Source organism: Rana temporaria, chromosome 2 (assembly GCF_905171775.1).
Source record: "Rana temporaria chromosome 2, aRanTem1.1, whole genome shotgun sequence".
Lineage (NCBI taxonomy): Eukaryota > Metazoa > Chordata > Amphibia > Anura > Ranidae > Rana > Rana temporaria.
Window position 1 is genome coordinate 533,069,269 of NC_053490.1, and position 17,182 is coordinate 533,086,450.

The window sequence follows — 17,182 nt, forward strand, 5'->3', positions numbered from 1 at the left end:
GTATATCCCCCACTATCACTGGGTAATACACTCCCCTGTCACCCTGTATATCCTCCACTATCACTGGGTAATACACTCCCCTGTCACCCAATATATCCCCCACTATCACTGGGTGATACACTCCCCTGTCACCCTGTATATCCCCCACTATCACTGGGTAATACACCCCCCTGTCACCCTGTATATCCCCCACTATCACTGGGTGATACACTCCCCTGTCACCCTGTATATCCCCCACTATCACTGGGTGATACACTCCCCTGTCACCCTGTATATCCCCCACTATCACTGGGTAATACACTCCCCTGTCACCCTGTATATCCCCCACTATCACTGGGTAATACACTCCCCTGTCACCCTGTATATCCTCCACTATCACTGGGTGATGCACTCCCCTGTCACCCTGTATATCCTCCACTATCACTGGGTGATACACTCCCCTGTCACCCTGTATATCCCCCACTATCACTGGGTGATACACTCCCCTGTCACCCTGTATATCCCCCACTATCACTGGGTAATACACTCCCCTGTCACCCTGTATATCCCCCACTATCACTGGGTAATACACTCCCCTGTCACCCCGTATATCCCCCACTATCACTGGGTAATACACTCCCCTGTCACCCCGTATATCCCCCACTATCACTGGGTAATACACTCCCCTGTCACCCCGTATATCCCCCACTATCACTGGGTGATACACTCCCCTGTCACCCTGTATATCCCCCACTATCACTGAGTGATACACTCCCCTGTCACTCTGTATATCCTCCACTATCACTGGGTAATACACTCCCCTGTCACCCTGTATATCCCCCACTATCACTGGGTAATACACTCCCCTGTCACCCTGTATATCCCCCACTATCACTGGGTGATACACTCCCCTGTCACCCTGTATATCCCCCACTATCACTGGGTGATGCACTCCCCTGTCACCCTGTATATCCTCCACTATCACTGGGTGATACACTTCCTGTCGCCCCGTATATCCCCCACTATCACTGGGTGATACACTCCCCTGTCACCCTGTATATCCCCCACTATCACTGGGTAATACACTCCCCTGTCACCCTGTATTTCCCCCACTATCACTGGGTAATACACCCCCCTGTCACCCTGTATATCCCCCACTATCACTGGGTAATACACTCCCCTGTCACCCTGTATATCCCCCACTATCACTGGGTAATACACTCCCCTGTCACCCTTTATATCCCCCACTATCACTGGGTGATACACTCCCCTGTCACCCTGTATATCCCCCACTATCACTGGGTGATACACTCCCCTGTCACCCTGTATATCCCCCACTATCACTGGGTGATACACTCCCCTGTCACCCTGTATATCCCCCACTATCACTGGGTGATACACTCCCCTGTCACACTGTATATCCCCCACTATCACTGGGTGATACACTCCCCTGTCACCCTGTATATCCCCCACTATCACTGGGTAATACACTCCCCTGTCACCCCGTATATCCCCCACTATCACTGGGTGATACACTCCCCTGTCACCCCGTATATCCCCCACTATCACTGGGTGATACACTCCCCTGTCACCCTGTATATCCCCCACTATCACTGGGTGATACACTCCCCTGTCACCCTGTATATCCCCCACTATCACTGGGTGATACACTCCCCTGTCACCCTGTATATCCCCCACTATCACTGGGTGATACACTCCCCTGTCACCCTGTATATCCCCCACTATCACTGGGTGATACACTCCCCTGTCACCCTGTATATCCCCCACTATCACTGGGTAATACACTCCCCTGTCACCCCGTATATCCCCCACTATCACCGGGTAATACACTCCCCTGTCACCCTGTATATCCCCCACTATCACTGGGTGATACACTCCCCTGTCACACTATATCCCCCACTATCACCGGGTAATACACTCCCCTGTCACCCTGTATATCCCCCACTATCACTGGGTGATACACTCCCCTGTCACACTATATCCCCCACTATCACTGGGTAATACACTCCCCTGTCACCCTGTATATCCCCCACTATCACTGGGTGATACACTCCCCTGTCACCCTGTATATCCCCCACTATCACTGGGTGATACACTCCCCTGTCACCCTGTATATCCCCCACTATCACTGGGTGATACACTCCCCTGTCACCCTGTATATCCCCCACTATCACTGGGTAATACACTCCCCTGTCACCCTGTATATCCCCCACTATCACTGGGTAATACACTCCCCTGTCACCCTGTATATCCCCCACTATCACTGGGTAATACACTTCCTGTCGCCCCGTATATCCCCCACTATCACTGGGTGATACACTCCCCTGTCACCCTGTATATCCCCCACTATCACTGGGTAATACACTCCCCTGTCACCCTGTATATCCCCCACTATCACTGGGTGATACACTCCCCTGTCACCCTGTATATCCCCCACTATCACTGGGTGATACACTCCCCTGTCACCCTGTATATCCCCCACTATCACTGGGTAATACACTCCCCTGTCACCCTGTATATCCCTCACTATCACTGGGTAATACACCCCCCTGTCACCCTGTATATCCCCCACTATCACTGGGTAATACACTCCCCTGTCACCCTGTATATCCCCCACTATCACTGGGTAATACACTCCCCTGTCACCCTGTATATCCCCCACTATCACTGGGTAATACACTCCCCTGTCACCCCGTATATCCCCCACTATCACTGGGTAATACACTCCCCTGTCACCCTGTATATCCCCCACTATCACTGGGTGATACACTCCCCTGTCACCCTGTATATCCCCCACTATCACTGGGTAATACACTCCCCTGTCACCCTGTATATCCCCCACTATCACTGGGTGATACACTCCCCTGTCACCCTGTATATCCCCCACTATCACTGGGTAATACACTCCCCTGTCACCCTGTATATCCCCCACTATCACTGGGTGATACACTCCCCTGTCACCCTGTATATCCTCCTCCACTATCACTGGGTAATACACTCCCCTGTCACCCTGTATATCCCCCACTATCACTGGGTAATACACTCCCCTGTCACCCTGTATATCCCCCACTATCACTGGTACACTCCCCTGTCACCCTGTATATCCCCCACTATCACTGGGTGATGCACTCCCCTGTCACCCTGTATATCCCCCACTATCACTGGGTAATACACTCCCCTGTCACCCTGTATATCCCCCACTATCACTGGGTGATACACTCCCCTGTCACCCTGTATATCCCCCACTATCACTGGGTGATACACTCCCCTGTCACCCTGTATATCCCCCACTATCACTGGGTGATACACTCCCCTGTCACCCTGTATATCCCCCACTATATTTTTTCATAATTGTCTGAATTCTTTAACACGTAATTCAGTGCGTTGGTGTTTTCACGTTTCCCTCTTTTGTAGTGTGCAATATCGTGACCGATGGCGGGTGCTGGGTGCCGCGAGAACCCGGAGGAAACGGGGGTGGTGAAGCCAGAGTGAGACTACAGAACTTTCAGGAGTGACTTTGAGGGTGTGAAGGTAGGTACTTCACTCATTGGCCAACTGAAGACGCCACACCAGAGGCAGTCTTACCAACGCTAGTTTACGTTCTACATTTAGGCTCCATTCACACCTAGGCGACAAAACGCCCGACGCTCGATACGCCGGAGGGGCGAATTTCCATTGCTGTCTACGAGATGGTTCACATCTCACGCCGAAACGCCGTAGCCTGCCGCCTGAAAACAAGTCCCGGACCCTTTTTTTCAGGCGGCATTGGCGTTCGGCCATAGACAGCAATGGAAATGATTTGTTAAAAAAAAAAAGTTAAACGAATCGCGGCAAAATACGCGGCGTTACAGTGTGAATGCAGCCTTACATGAAAACATTTTAATCTCTGTCTACATTTTTTTGCTTTTATTTTAACAATATTTAAAAAAAAAAAAATCTTTACGATTTTTCTCAGCTGTTTATTAACCACCTCAGCCCCGGACCATTTTGCTGGTCAATGACCCGGCCCCCTTTTTGCGATTCGGCACTGCGTTGCTTTAACTGACAATTGTTGTGCGACGTGGCTCCCGAACTAAATTGACTTCCTTTTTTCCCCACAAATAGAGATTTATTTTGGTGGTATTTGATCACCTCTGCGGTTTTTATTTTTTGCGCTATAAACAAAAATAGAGCGACAATTTTGAAAAAAAAAAGAATATTTTTTTTACTTTTTGCTATAATAAATATCCCCCAAAAATGTATAAACATTTTTTTTTCCCTTAGTTTAGGCCGATACGTATTCTTCTACATATTTTACGTAAAAAAATATCGCAGTAAGCGTTTATTGATTGGTTTACGCAAAAGTTATAGCGGGATAGTTTTATGGCATTTTTATTAATATTTTTTTTTTTTACTAGTAATGGCGGCGATCAACGATTTTTATCGGCACTGTGACCTTATGGCGGACACATCAGACACATTTTTTGGGACCATTGGCATTTTTATAGCGAGCGGACGCAATTTTGAAGCGTGACATTTTGGGTATCAATTTACTCGGCGTAACATTATCTTTCACAATATATATAAAAAAATTGGGATAACTTTACTGTTGTCTTATTTTTTTTTATTAAAAAAGGTGTATTTTTTTTTCCCCCCCCCGAAAAAGTGCGCTTGTAAGACCGCTGCGCAAATACGGCGTGACAGAAAGTATTGCAACGATCGCCATTTTATTCTCTAGGGTGTTAGAATAAAAAAAATATATAGTGTTTGGGGGTTCTAATTCGAGAGAAGGAGATGGCAGTTAAAACAGTGAAAAAACACTTTAAGAACTGCTGTTTTACTTGTAATGCCAACGGCCACCACCGGATGGCGCCAGGTTACAGAGGGAATCTTGGGCCTTCACAAGGCTGCAAACTCGCGGCCTCAATTACCGGCCGTCGTGGGCCCGCCGTAATCGCGCGGCGGGGGAGGTGGGGATCGCACAGAGACATAGAAACCTGTGCCTCCGCGCGATCGCGGCGGGCCTGCAATTGTAGCCGCGTCTTTGAGGGCCGCAAAGCCGCGGCCTCAATTACCGGCAGGCGCCAGGTCACAATTTCTTGTTGCAATTGTGACCGGGCGCCCGGATTTTGTCGAGCCCTGGGTTAACACTAGGGGGCAAGGAAGGGGTTAATTGTGTTCCCTCATTGTGTTCTAACTGAAGGGGGGGGGGGGACTGACTAGGGGAAACGACAGATTGCTGTTCATACATTGTATGAACAGACGATCAGTCATTTCTCCCCCTGACAGGACCGGGAGCTGTGTGTTTACACCCACAGCTCCCGGTTCTCGCTCTGTAACGAGCGATCACGGGTGCCCGGCGGTGATCGGGCACGCGTGGCCACATCTCTGTAAACCCAAGAGGTGTGTGTGTGTGTGTGTGTGTGTGTGTGTGTGTGTGTAAATCCCAGAAATACTCAGACCAGCCCGTCTGCCACCAACAACCATGCCACGTTCAAAGTCACCGAGATCCCCATTCTTCCCCATTCTGATGCTCGGTTTGAACTTCAGCAAGTCGTCTTCACCACGTCCCGATGACTAAATGCATTGAGTTGCTGCCGTGTGATTGGCTGATGAGCAATTTTTTGTTACCAAGCAATTGAACAGGTGTACCTAGTGGCAGGTGGGTGCATGTCGGAGCTATATGAATCTATAATAATAGTGTGCGACTGTGGGGGGGGGACATTAGAGTGTAAGCTCCTCTGGTGAAGAGACTGGTTTGACTTGCTCACTGTTCTCTGTACAGCGCTGCGGTATATGTCAGAGCTATAAAAATGTTTAGTAGTGTGTGATTGAATGACATTTCTGTATTTCCTTGTTTCTACAGAGAACATCCTCCTGGATTCAAGCATGCCGGAGATGACTCAGAGTGCAAACCCTAATAAATCCAAGCATAGGTAAGAATGGAGTTTTGCCCAATGTGAAAAGTTTTTATTAGGGTTGTCCCGATGCCAGTATCGGTATCGGGACTGATACCGAGTATTTGCGGGAGTACTTGTACTCCCGCAAATGCCCCCGATGCCTGGCCGAATACTTGTCCCCCCCCCCCGCCGCCGCTGCATACCGCAAAGCCGCCGCGTTAATCTGCGTGCGGGGAACATTACAGCTTTCGTTTGAATAGCTGTGTTCCCCACCGCACCGCGTATAGACACTCCCCCTTGCTCGGGATTGGACGGGTGATCTGTCCAATCCCGAGCAAGGGGGAGTGTCTATACACGGCGCGGCTGGGAACACAGCTATTCAAACGAAAGCTGTAATGTTCCCCACACGCAGATTAACGCGGCAGCGGCGGCATCATCTAGCTATGGGGGACATGGCTGCAATATGTGGGGGGACATGGCTGCAATATGTGGGGGGACATGGCTGCAATATGTGGGGGGACATGGCTGGATATATGTGGGGGGACATGGCTGGATATATGTGGGGGGACATGGCTGGATATATGTGGGGGGACATGGCTGGATATATGTGGGGGACATGGCTGGATATATGTGGGGGGACATGGCTGTACTTGTACTCCCGCAAATGCCCCCTGTGACGGTATCGGTATGATATCCCCGTCAACGTTCCCTTCTTCCCATAACGAAAATCACCCCAATATTCCACGAGGAGGGATATCCCTGGAATCGCCCAGAAAGCCACACATGAGACCAGCTTACTGCTTGAACAACACAGAGTTTTAATGGTAAGAAACCAGAGCTTATATGTGGTTACAACTGTTACAATGACAAATCTCCGCCCCCCCTCACACAGTGGGGGGTCTTCAATACAGCTCCTTTGAAATAAAGATATTTCTTTGAACTACTCAGTAGCTAGCCGAGTCGGCACCGCATATAGAGAGATAATTATCACAATGAAGCGATCAGCATAATTAACACAAGCCACTTATCTAATCACAGTAACCAGTAAACACAGGGCTAAAACAATTAACATTTGAAACAGGGCTAGCTGCAGAAGAGTAACTACAATTAACAGCCTTAAACAAGCAGGGAGGATTAACCTGAAGCATATAGGTAAAAAGTCCATCACAATGGCCCCCCTTCTTCTCCCTGCTCCGGCAAACCCGGTTGGACCTTCCCTGGTCCAGTAGGGTTGACGGGTTCAGAGCTTTTAGTCCGAGGTTAACTCCGTTTGGCATGACTGACCTCCCTTGACAACTGCTCCCGACTCAGGTATGCCACCGGGTCGTCAGATCACACGCCGGTCAGTCCCCAAGTCTTTGTGCGATCTGCAGAGTCACCAGAAGTCAGTGTGAAGATGGCGAATGGGTCTGTGCGCCGCCATCTAGGTGTCCCGCTATGGGAGGGGCAGGTTATGGCTCTGAAGTGACAATCACAGGAGATTCATAAAAAGAAAAAGTTATATTTGTTGAAGTGCTGTAGCACTGGTGCTCAGAGTCCAGGGGGGGGGGGGAGAGGGGACTCAGAGCCCCATAAGGTCAGCCACCCCCTGCTCCCTCCGCAGCCGCCGGTTCTCCTCTTTGAGCTTCTCCAGCTCCATCTCCAGTTCATGGAGCCTGGGGGGGTCAGCCCGCTGTGACCTCAGGTGGTTGTTCTCCTCCTCCATGCGGCTTATGCACTCCTCCAGCTCCATGTACTCACGGATCAGATCCTGCTTGCTCATGTCCTGCAGGCTCTCCACGTGGTCCTTCATCATCAGGAACTGGGTGGGGGTGTAAGGGGCCAACGGTGGGCCCTTGGCGAACATCTCGGCCCGCATCTGGGATGCCCGCTGTGACTCCCTCTCCTCCAGTCGCTTCTTCTCCTCCCAGGTCCGCTGGTTATATGACTTCCAGGACCTCTTCTTCTTGGAGGTTAGCTGGCGGTGCCTCTTTCTGCCCAGCTCCCTCCAAGGCCCCTCCGGCTCATGGCTGTCGCCCATGACCAGCTGACAATGGTGTTCCCTGTTGTCCGTAATAACAGATTGTACCATGAGGGCTTCGTAAGGGGTGCCCAATGGTTCTTCCTGACCCAGCTCCTGGGGATCCCAAGCCGAGTCTACACAATGGGCTGCTGCTGGTGGGCGGTACCCAGGTTGAGACCAATTTGACCTGGTGTTGTCATTCATGGGGCAATTCTGCTTGAAGTGACCCAACTGTTTGCACCGGAAGCAGCGTTGTTCGTTGTCCTCCTGGCGTGGGTAGCGAGGGCTATATGTCATCGGTCTGTTAGGCGGTTGGTATCTAGCGGCTGGTGGGTGTGAGGGCGCCGTTGGTTGTGGGGGTTGTACCCGTGGTGTGACCTGGTTTGTCTTGCGAGTATCCGCATATTCATCCGCCAACTTCGCGGCCTCTGGTAGAGTCATGGGCCTGCGATCTCTCACCCAATCCTTGACGTCCGTCTGGATGTGATTGTAAAATTGCTCCAGGAGCATTAGTTGCAAAATGTCCTCTGCGGTGGTGGCCTGGCTGCTGTTAACCCAGTTAGAGGCCGACAGGGACAGCTGGCATGCCCATTCTGCGTAAGAGTCTTTCGTGGTTTTGCGTGAGTCCCTGAACTTCTGTCGGTGGGACTCTGGGGTTACTGCATAGCGAGCCAGGAGCACTTCTTTAACCCGGGCGTAGCTATGGATATCCTGATCTGGCACGGTCCGGAAAGCATCAGAAGCTTTGCCTGACAGTTTGCCTGACAATATTGCAACCCACTCTCTTCTAGCTATTCGGTGCAGGTTACATTGTCGCTCAAAATCCGCCAGGTAGTTATCAATTTCACAGTCCTTTTCATCAAAAGCTTTAAAAGCGCTAAACGGAATCTTCCTTGCGTCTGCTGTGCTGTACTCACTGTTCGGAGAAGGTGCGGCTGCTTGTTGGACTGCTGCCAGTTTTAACTGTAGTTCTGCGTCCCTTATTTGTTTAGCCTTCTGTAGTTCTGCGTCCCTTATTTGTTTAGCCTCCTCCGCTAACAGGTCCATCACTTTCAGCACCACATCTGTCGTTGGGTTCGGGCCGAACCACGCTAGCTTCTCTCTCATTAGCTTGTTGGCTGGCGATTCCTCCTCCTGAATCACTGGTGTATCCATCTCTTGTACTGCTGGCGTTGCTGCAATCCCGTCCTCCTGGTCTATCTCCATTGATTCCGCTATGATGACCCGCTTGGTTTTGTTGCTAGCAATCCTTCCAGTAGTTCTTCCAGTAGTTCTTCCAGTGTCTGCTTGGAATCCGGGTGTGAAGGAGAGTAGAAGGGAAGATCCCGCTGCTGCCAACCAATTTGTGACGGTATCGGTATGATATCCCCGTCAACGTTCCCTTCTTCCCGTAACGAAAATCACCCCAATATTCCACGAGGAGGGATATCCCTGGAATCGCCCAGAAAGCCACACATGAGACCAGCTTACTGCTTGAACAACACAGAGTTTTAATGGTAAGAAACCAGAGCTTATATGTGGTTACAACTGTTACAATGACAAATCTCCGCCCCCCCTCACACAGTGGGGGGTCTTCAATACAGCTCCTTTGAAATAAAGATATTTCTTTGAACTACTCAGTAGCTAGCCGAGTCGGCACCGCATATAGAGAGATAATTATCACAATGAAGCGATCAGCATAATTAACACAAGCCACTTATCTAATCACAGTAACCAGTAAACACAGGGCTAAAACAATTAACATTTGAAACAGGGCTAGCTGCAGAAGAGTAACTACAATTAACAGCCTTAAACAAGCAGGGAGGATTAACCTGAAGCATATAGGTAAAAAGTCCATCACACCCCCGATGCCTGGCCGAATACTTGTCCCCCCCCCCCCCGCCGCCGCTGCATACCGCAAAGCCGCCGCGTTAATCTGCGTGCGGGGACATTACAGCTTTCGTTTGAATAGCTGTGTTCCCCGCCGCACCGCGTATAGACACTCCCCCTTGCTCGGGATTGGACGGGTGATCTGTCCAATCCCGAGCAAGGGGGAGTGTCTATGCGCGGCTGGGAACACAGCTATTCAAACGAAAGCTGTAATGTTCCCCGCATGCTGATTAACGCGGCGGCGGCGGCATCATCTAGGTATGGGGGACATGGCTGGATATGTGGGGGGACATGGCTGGATATATGTGGGGGGACATGGCTGGATATATGTGGGGGGACATGGCTGGATATATGTGGGGGGACATGGCTGGATATATGTGGGGGGACATGGCTGGATATATGTGGGGGGACATGGCTGGATATATGTGGGGAGATATGGCTGGATATATGTGGGGGGACATGGCTGGATATATGTGGGGGGACATGGCTGGATATATGTGGGGGGACATGGCTGGATATATGTGGGGGGACATGGCTGGATATATGTGGGGAACATGGCTTGTATATATGTGGGGAACATGGCTGGGATATATGTGGGGGGACATGGCTGGATATATGTGGGGGGACATGGCTGGATATATGTGGGGGGACATGGCTGGATATATGTGGGGGGACATGGCTGGATATATGTGGGGGGACATGGCTGGATATATGTGGGGGGACATGGCTGGATATATGTGGGGGGACATGGCTGCATTTGGGGACACATTTAAAAAAAAGTATCGGTACTTGTACTCAGTCCTAAAAAAGTGGTATCGGGACAACCCTAGTTTTTATATTAAGCTTTTGAGATCGAAGTGATGAGGCTGAAGTCTGACCTTGATTGATGACTTGCTGTGGTTTTATAAAATATAAACGCCCCCCCCCCCCCCTCCCCTGGAATAGTTTGCTAAAGCACCTCCCCTTCCTCCATGGCAGAGTTTTTATGTGACCCCATTCAAATGAGTTTGCAGTATTTTGAGTTGCTGTAATATCATTACTAAAGTCTCGTGTTTATTTTTATTTTTTCTCTAAAAATAACAAGCATGTTGTACTTGCCTGCTCTGTGTAATGGGTTTTGTACAGAGCAGCTCAGATCCTCCTCTTCTCGGGTCCCTTTTAGGCTCTTTTGGCCCCTCCCTCCTGTCGAGTGCCCCCCCACGGCAAGCAGCATGCTATGGGGGCACCCAAGCTGAATGGCAGCTCCCTGTGTTCATACAGACGCATAGCCCCAGGTTCGGCCCCCGCCCCCTCTCTCCTGATTGGCTAACTGACTTTGACAGCATCGGGAGAAATTTAGCGCCGCTGCTGTGTTTCAGCCAATAAGGAGGAGAGTCCCAGGCGGCCGAGGAACTCGTGGACATCACTGGAGAGAGATGGGACTCGGGTAAGTATAAGGGGGCTACTGCACACAGGTTTTTTATTCAGCAGATACAAATACTGCAGCTGCTGACTTTTAATATTAGGACACTTACCTGTCCTGGAGTCCCGCGCCGTCTGCAGCAGAGGACGAGCGATCGCTCGTCACTCTGCTGCCCCCCCGTCATCCTCGGCGAGGGAACCAGGAAGTGAAGTGCTCCAGTTCTCTACGGCACGAGTCGCGCTACGCCTGCTGACTGGCTCCCGCTGTGCTCTGGGAGCCGAGTGTTCCCAGAACACAACGGGGGGACGGGAGGTGACGTCGGAAGACTGTGGCCGGAAGTGGGTGCAAATACCTGTCTTTAGACAGGTATCTGCACCCCCCTGAAAGGTGTCAAATGTGACACCGGAGGGGGGGGGAGGGTTCCGATCAGCAGGAGTTTCACTTTATGGTGGATCTCCACTTTAATGCATTAAAGCGGAGTTCTGCCTGGAAAAAAAAAAATACTGCAGCTACTGACTTTTTATGTATGGACCCTTACCTGTGCTGGGTGCCCGCGATGTCGGCACCCGAAGCCGATCTGTCTCTCGGGTGGAGGCGCCGCCATCTTCAGTAAGGGAATCGGGAAGTGAAGGTTTTATCTGCGTTTAATTTCCTCACGCGGTCACAGCGTGAGGAGAGGCGATAACCAGCAAGTGTGAAAGGGAACATCTGTCAGTGCAGCCCCAACAGTGCCCACCAATTGGTGCCCACCAGTGCTGCCAGCCAGTGCCTCCTCCTCAGTGCTGCGTATCAAAGCCACCTCAGTGCTGCCTATTGGTGCCCATCAGTGCTGCCTCATAAGCGCACATTAGTGAAAGGAAAAACATTACCTGTTTTTGCAAAATTTTATAATAGAAACCAAGAAAACTTTTATTTTATTTTTTTTTCAAAACCTTTGGTCTTTTTTTTTTTTCTTTTTCTTTTTTTTTTCCAAAAAAAAAAAAAACCCCAGTGGTGATTAAATACCACCAAAAGAAAGCTGTATTTGTGTGAAAAAATTCAAAGTGTGACGGCGCTGAAAATTGGCCTGGGCAGGAAGGGGGCAAAAGTGCCCGTAGGCAAGTGGTTAATGCAGAGGATTAAAGCGGTTGTAAACCGCATAAACTTTTTTTTTTTTTTTTTTTTTTCAAACCTGTAAGGCAAAAGGCATAATCAGCTAGTATGCACCGCATACTGGCTGATTATGAAATACTTACCTCAGAACGAGGTGTGTAGAACTTACCTGGTCCACGCCGAGCGAGATGTCCTCTTGCCTGGCGTGTCTTCCGGGTATCGCTGCTCCAGCGCTGTGATTGGCTGGAGCGGCGATGACGTCACTCCCGAGCATGCTCGAGGGAGATTTAAATTCGGCAAGGTCCGGCGGCTGCCGCCGGTCCTTTCGCCGTGGATTCCCCCCTGCGCATGCGCCGCTGCAATCAGCGGTGCATTGCGAGGGGAATATCTCCTAAACCGTACAGGTTTAGGAGATATTCTTGATACCTACAGGTAAGTCTTATTATAGGCTTACCTGTAGGTAAAAGTCAAAAAAGTGGGTTTACAACCACTTTAAGGGAAAAAAAATGTTTCGGCTTTAACAGAGAGACTTCTAGGCATAAGTTACCCAATTACAAAATTATTAGTTTAGCTTTTTTTTCATTTTTTTTGTGATATTTATTATTATACCATTTTGGTCCATTACTGATCATGTATTTTCTGTGTTTTGTTACCATAGGAAGAAAAACCGGGAGAGCCACAATGAAGGTGAGTGTAATCTTCAGAATGCTTTTTGTTCTTTGAATCTTTGGTGTCCTAACCAAAAATGCTGTATAGATCTGGGATAAATGTATGATATATATTGCGGTTCTACAGATCCTCATGGAATGACGAGTAGCGGCTGTTTTAGTGTAAATTATGTTGACCCCCCCCCCCCAATGAGCCAGTAGGATGCAAAGATTCCACCTATTACCATGTGTCATGTGACACTGTACCCAAAATATTTTTTTAATAATTGTGCCCCATCATTGAAATAAAATGATTTTGAGGTATTGCTACAAAATGGTTCCGTGGATACCATGCTGATTTATATATGTGCCACGTCGTCCCATTAACTAGAGATAATTTTGGTAAAATTGGTACTGGACTTTATAGGGCATTGAGATGCACACAATTTAAAGATAAAAATATTGTTTATTACAAATGGATTAAAAAAGAACAACCAGACAGACGCTAGTTAAAATAACATTGCAAAGTTTGAAATTGCCTATGGGCTAATACACCGCGCAACCCATACACCAAGAAGTATAGCCCTGGAAGTTCTTGTTGATGTCCTTTTGTGGAGGCACCAATTAAGTGTTCTGTCAGGCTTGGTGTGCAGTATATCGGCTCTACATGTTGCAGGCTTGATTATACGCTTCTTCAGGAGCTTAGGCATACATTATTATGAACGTCCTATAGGAGTGAGCAACAGCATAGGTAAGAACTCAAGATGCAACGGATATTGAAGACACGTGTCATCAATTGTATAACTGGTCCATATAGGTAGAAACAGTGTTGGACCCCAGTTTAGCAATGGTTACAGAAATAACACAGTGCCCCGTCATTGGTATCAGTGGGAGGAATAGTGCCCCATCATTGGTATCAGTCAGAGGAATGGTGCCCCGTCAGTGGGAGGAATGGTGCCCCGTCAGTGGGAGGAATAGTGCCCCATCATTGGTATCAGTGGGAGGAATAGTGCCCCGTCACTGGTGTCAGTGGGAGGAATAGTGCCCTGCCAGTGGGAGGAATAGTGCCCCATCATTGGTATCGGTGGGAGGAATAGTGCCCCGTCAGTGGGAGAAGTAGTGCCCCGTCAGTGGGAGGAATAGTGCCCCGTCAGTGGGAGGAATAGTGCCCCGTCAGTGGGAGGAATAGTGCCCCGTCAGTGGGAGGAATAGTGCCCCGTCAGTGGGAGGAATAGTGCCCCGTCAGTGGGAGGAATAGTGTCCCGTCACTGGGAGGAATAGTGCCCCGTCACTGGTGTCAGTGGGAGGAATAGTGCCCCGTCAGTGAGAGGAATAATGCCCCTTCACTGGTGTCACTGGGAGGAATAGTGCCCCGTCACTGGGAGGAATAGTGCCCCGTCACTGGTGTCGGTGGGAGGAATAGTGCCCCGTCAGTGGGAGGAATAGTACCCCATCACTGGTATCAGTGGGAGGATTAATGCCCCGTCACTGGTGTCAGTGGGAGGAATAGTGCCCCGTCACTGGTGTCAGTGGGAGGAATAGTGCCCCGTCACTGGTGTCAATGGGAGGAACAGTGCCCCGTCAGTGGGAGGAATAGTGCCCCGTCGTTGCACAGTGGCCTCCATCATCCATGAATGGAAGAAGTTTGGAACAACCAGGACTCTTCCTAGAGCGGGCCACCCGGCCAAACTGAGCAATCAGGGGGAGAAGGGACTTGGTCAGGGAAGTGACCAAGAACCTGATAGTCACTCTGACAGAGCTCCAGTGTTTCTCTGTTAAGAAAGAACATTCCAGAAGAAAAACCATCTCTGCAGCTCTCCACCAATCAGGCCTGTATGGGGGAGGGGCCAGACGGAAGTCACTCCTCAGTAAAATGCACATGACAACCCACCTGGGGTTTGCCAAAAGGCACCTGAAGGACTCTCGGACCATGAGAAACAAAATTCTCTGGTCTGGTGAAGCAAAGATTGAACTCTTTGGCCGTGGCGGCTGGTGGGCTTTTCTTCTAGGGGGAGCGGGAAAACAACCAGCCTTGCCCACTGTGGTGGGCACTCTGATGCACTCCCCCATACTCTGCACCATGGGCAGCCTTGCGACTCACTGCACTGTCATCCATTAACCCAGTGATTCTCAACCAGGGTTCTGTGGAACCCTAGGGTTCCTCCAGAGGTTGCTAGGGGTTCCTTCAGCTTTGGGCAATTTCCACCTCTCAGATAAGTTCCCACTGACACCCCTGATCTTTTTAGCTATCTACAAGAAGGTAATTCTTCCCAATGACCACAAGTGTAAGGACCATTCTTCCCACTGACCATCACACTAATGTGACATGAGCTGTAGATTTCAAATTTTAAGCAGGGGTTCCCCCGTGACCTGAGAACCATTTCAAGGGTTCCTCTGTGTTCAGAAAGGCTGAGTTAACTCCCCCCCCCCCCCCCCCGCCTCTGGCTCTAATCAGGTGCTTAAAAAAAAAAAAAACTCCTCCTGCCCACCCCACCATAGGTATAACTTGTGTCTGGCATCCTAAAATGGTCCAGGCACATTGATAGGGAGGGCGGCGGAGGTGTTGGGGGCAGTACCTGCAATGCATTGGTCGCCACTGCTCTTTGGCCTGAATGGCAAGCATGATGTCTGGAGAAAACCAGGTACTGTTCATCACCTGGCCAACACTATCCCTACAGTGAAGCATGGTGGTGGCAGCATCATGCTGTGGGGATGTTTTTCAGCGGCAGGAACTGGGAGACTAGTCAGGATCGAGGGAAAGATGAATGCAGCAATGTACAGACATCCTTGAGCGCTCTGGACCTCAGACCCATATTTTATTGTATTAAATAGGACATCTCCTATGGAGGTAAACCAACTTTTTATAGGGAAGAGTCGCATTAACCTCTCTTGGAACGTAGGGTGGGGGGTGGTGGGGGGTGGTGGTGCTGCATGCAATAAGTTTTCTAGCGCTTAAAACGATCTCGTGAAGAAATATGGTTTAAAACTTGAGAAGAAGACCAAGCAGGCAAGACTTGGGGTCTAGTTGGAGAGGGGAGACCATCCGGTCGTGTAAAAAAATTTGTAATCGAAAGGCCTGTATTGCTTCCACTTTTAATGGTTCTTTTTCTTCAAACTCTTTTCTCATATATATCGTCAGTGGAGAGACATAGGAAGAAGAAGATCAACTCAGGAATCAACCGGATCGGGGATCTAATCCCATGTTCTCCAGCACTAAAACAGGTACGTTTTCTGTCCGAGCCGGTCCTTGCTTGTCATGGTGAGTGTGTGCCCTCTACGAGGTTTGAACCTTAACCACTTAAGGACCCCTTCACGCCAATATACGTCGGCAGAATGGCACGGCTGGGCACAAGCACGTACCTGTACGTCCTCTTTTAAGAGCCCAGCTGTGACCACGCTCGCGGACCCGATCGCCGCCGCTGCCCCGCGATCGGTCACAGGAGCTGAAGAACGGGGAGAGGTGAGTGTAAACACACCTTCCCCGTTCTTCACTGTGGCAATGTCAGTGATCGTCTGTTCCCTGATATAAGGAAAGACGATCACTGACGTCACACGTCCAGCCCCGCCCCCCTACAGTTACAAACACATATGAGGTCACGCTTAACCCCTACAGCGCCCCCTAGTGGTTAACTCCTAAACTGCAATTGCCATTTTCACAGTAATCCGTGCATTTATATAGCACCTTTCGCTGTGAGGATGGTCCCAAAAGTGTCTGATCTGTCCCAAAAGTGTCTGATGTGTCCGCCATAATGTCGCAGTCACGAAAAAAATCGCTGATCGCCGCCATTAGTAGTAAAAAAAAAATTATTAATAAAAATGCCATAAAACTATGCCCTATTTTGTAAACGCTATAAATTTTGGGCAAACCAATCGATAAACGCTTATTGCGATTTTTTTTTTTTTCCAAAAATAGGTAGAAGATTATGTATTGGACTAAACTGAGGAAAAAACGTTTTTTTTTTATATCTTTTCTTTGGGAATATTTATTATAGCAAAAAGTAAAAAATATTGCATTTTTTTTTCAAAATTGTCGCTCTATTTCCCCTGCGTGAGAGCCCGTAGCTCTACGTCGGCTCTCGCGCAGGCCACTAGGGGCGCGCACGCCGCACGCTCGCCCCCGACTCCCGTGCGCGTACCAGGCGGGCGCAATTGCCGCCGGGCACACGCGATCGCTCGTTACAGAGCAGGGATCGGGAGCTGTGTGTGTAAACACACAGCTCCCGGTCCTGTCAGGGAGAAATGCTTATCCTCTGTTCATACAATGTATGAACAGCGATCAGTCATTTCCCCT

At 49.7% G+C, this 17,182-nt stretch overlaps 1 protein-coding gene across 1 annotated transcript in view; it reads left to right on the top strand.

Moving 5' to 3' along the window:
* Positions 1 to 17,182, top strand: part of USF3 (upstream transcription factor family member 3) — a 37,351-nt gene that overhangs the window by 2,995 nt on the left and 17,174 nt on the right. Inside the window, exons 2-5 of the mRNA XM_040339153.1 lie at positions 3,415 to 3,531; positions 5,846 to 5,915; positions 12,903 to 12,931; positions 16,031 to 16,113. Coding sequence (XP_040195087.1) covers positions 5,869 to 5,915; positions 12,903 to 12,931; positions 16,031 to 16,113 — 159 coding nt within the window. The 5' untranslated portion in view covers positions 3,415 to 3,531; positions 5,846 to 5,868. The remainder of the gene's footprint in view (positions 1 to 3,414; positions 3,532 to 5,845; positions 5,916 to 12,902; positions 12,932 to 16,030; positions 16,114 to 17,182) is intronic.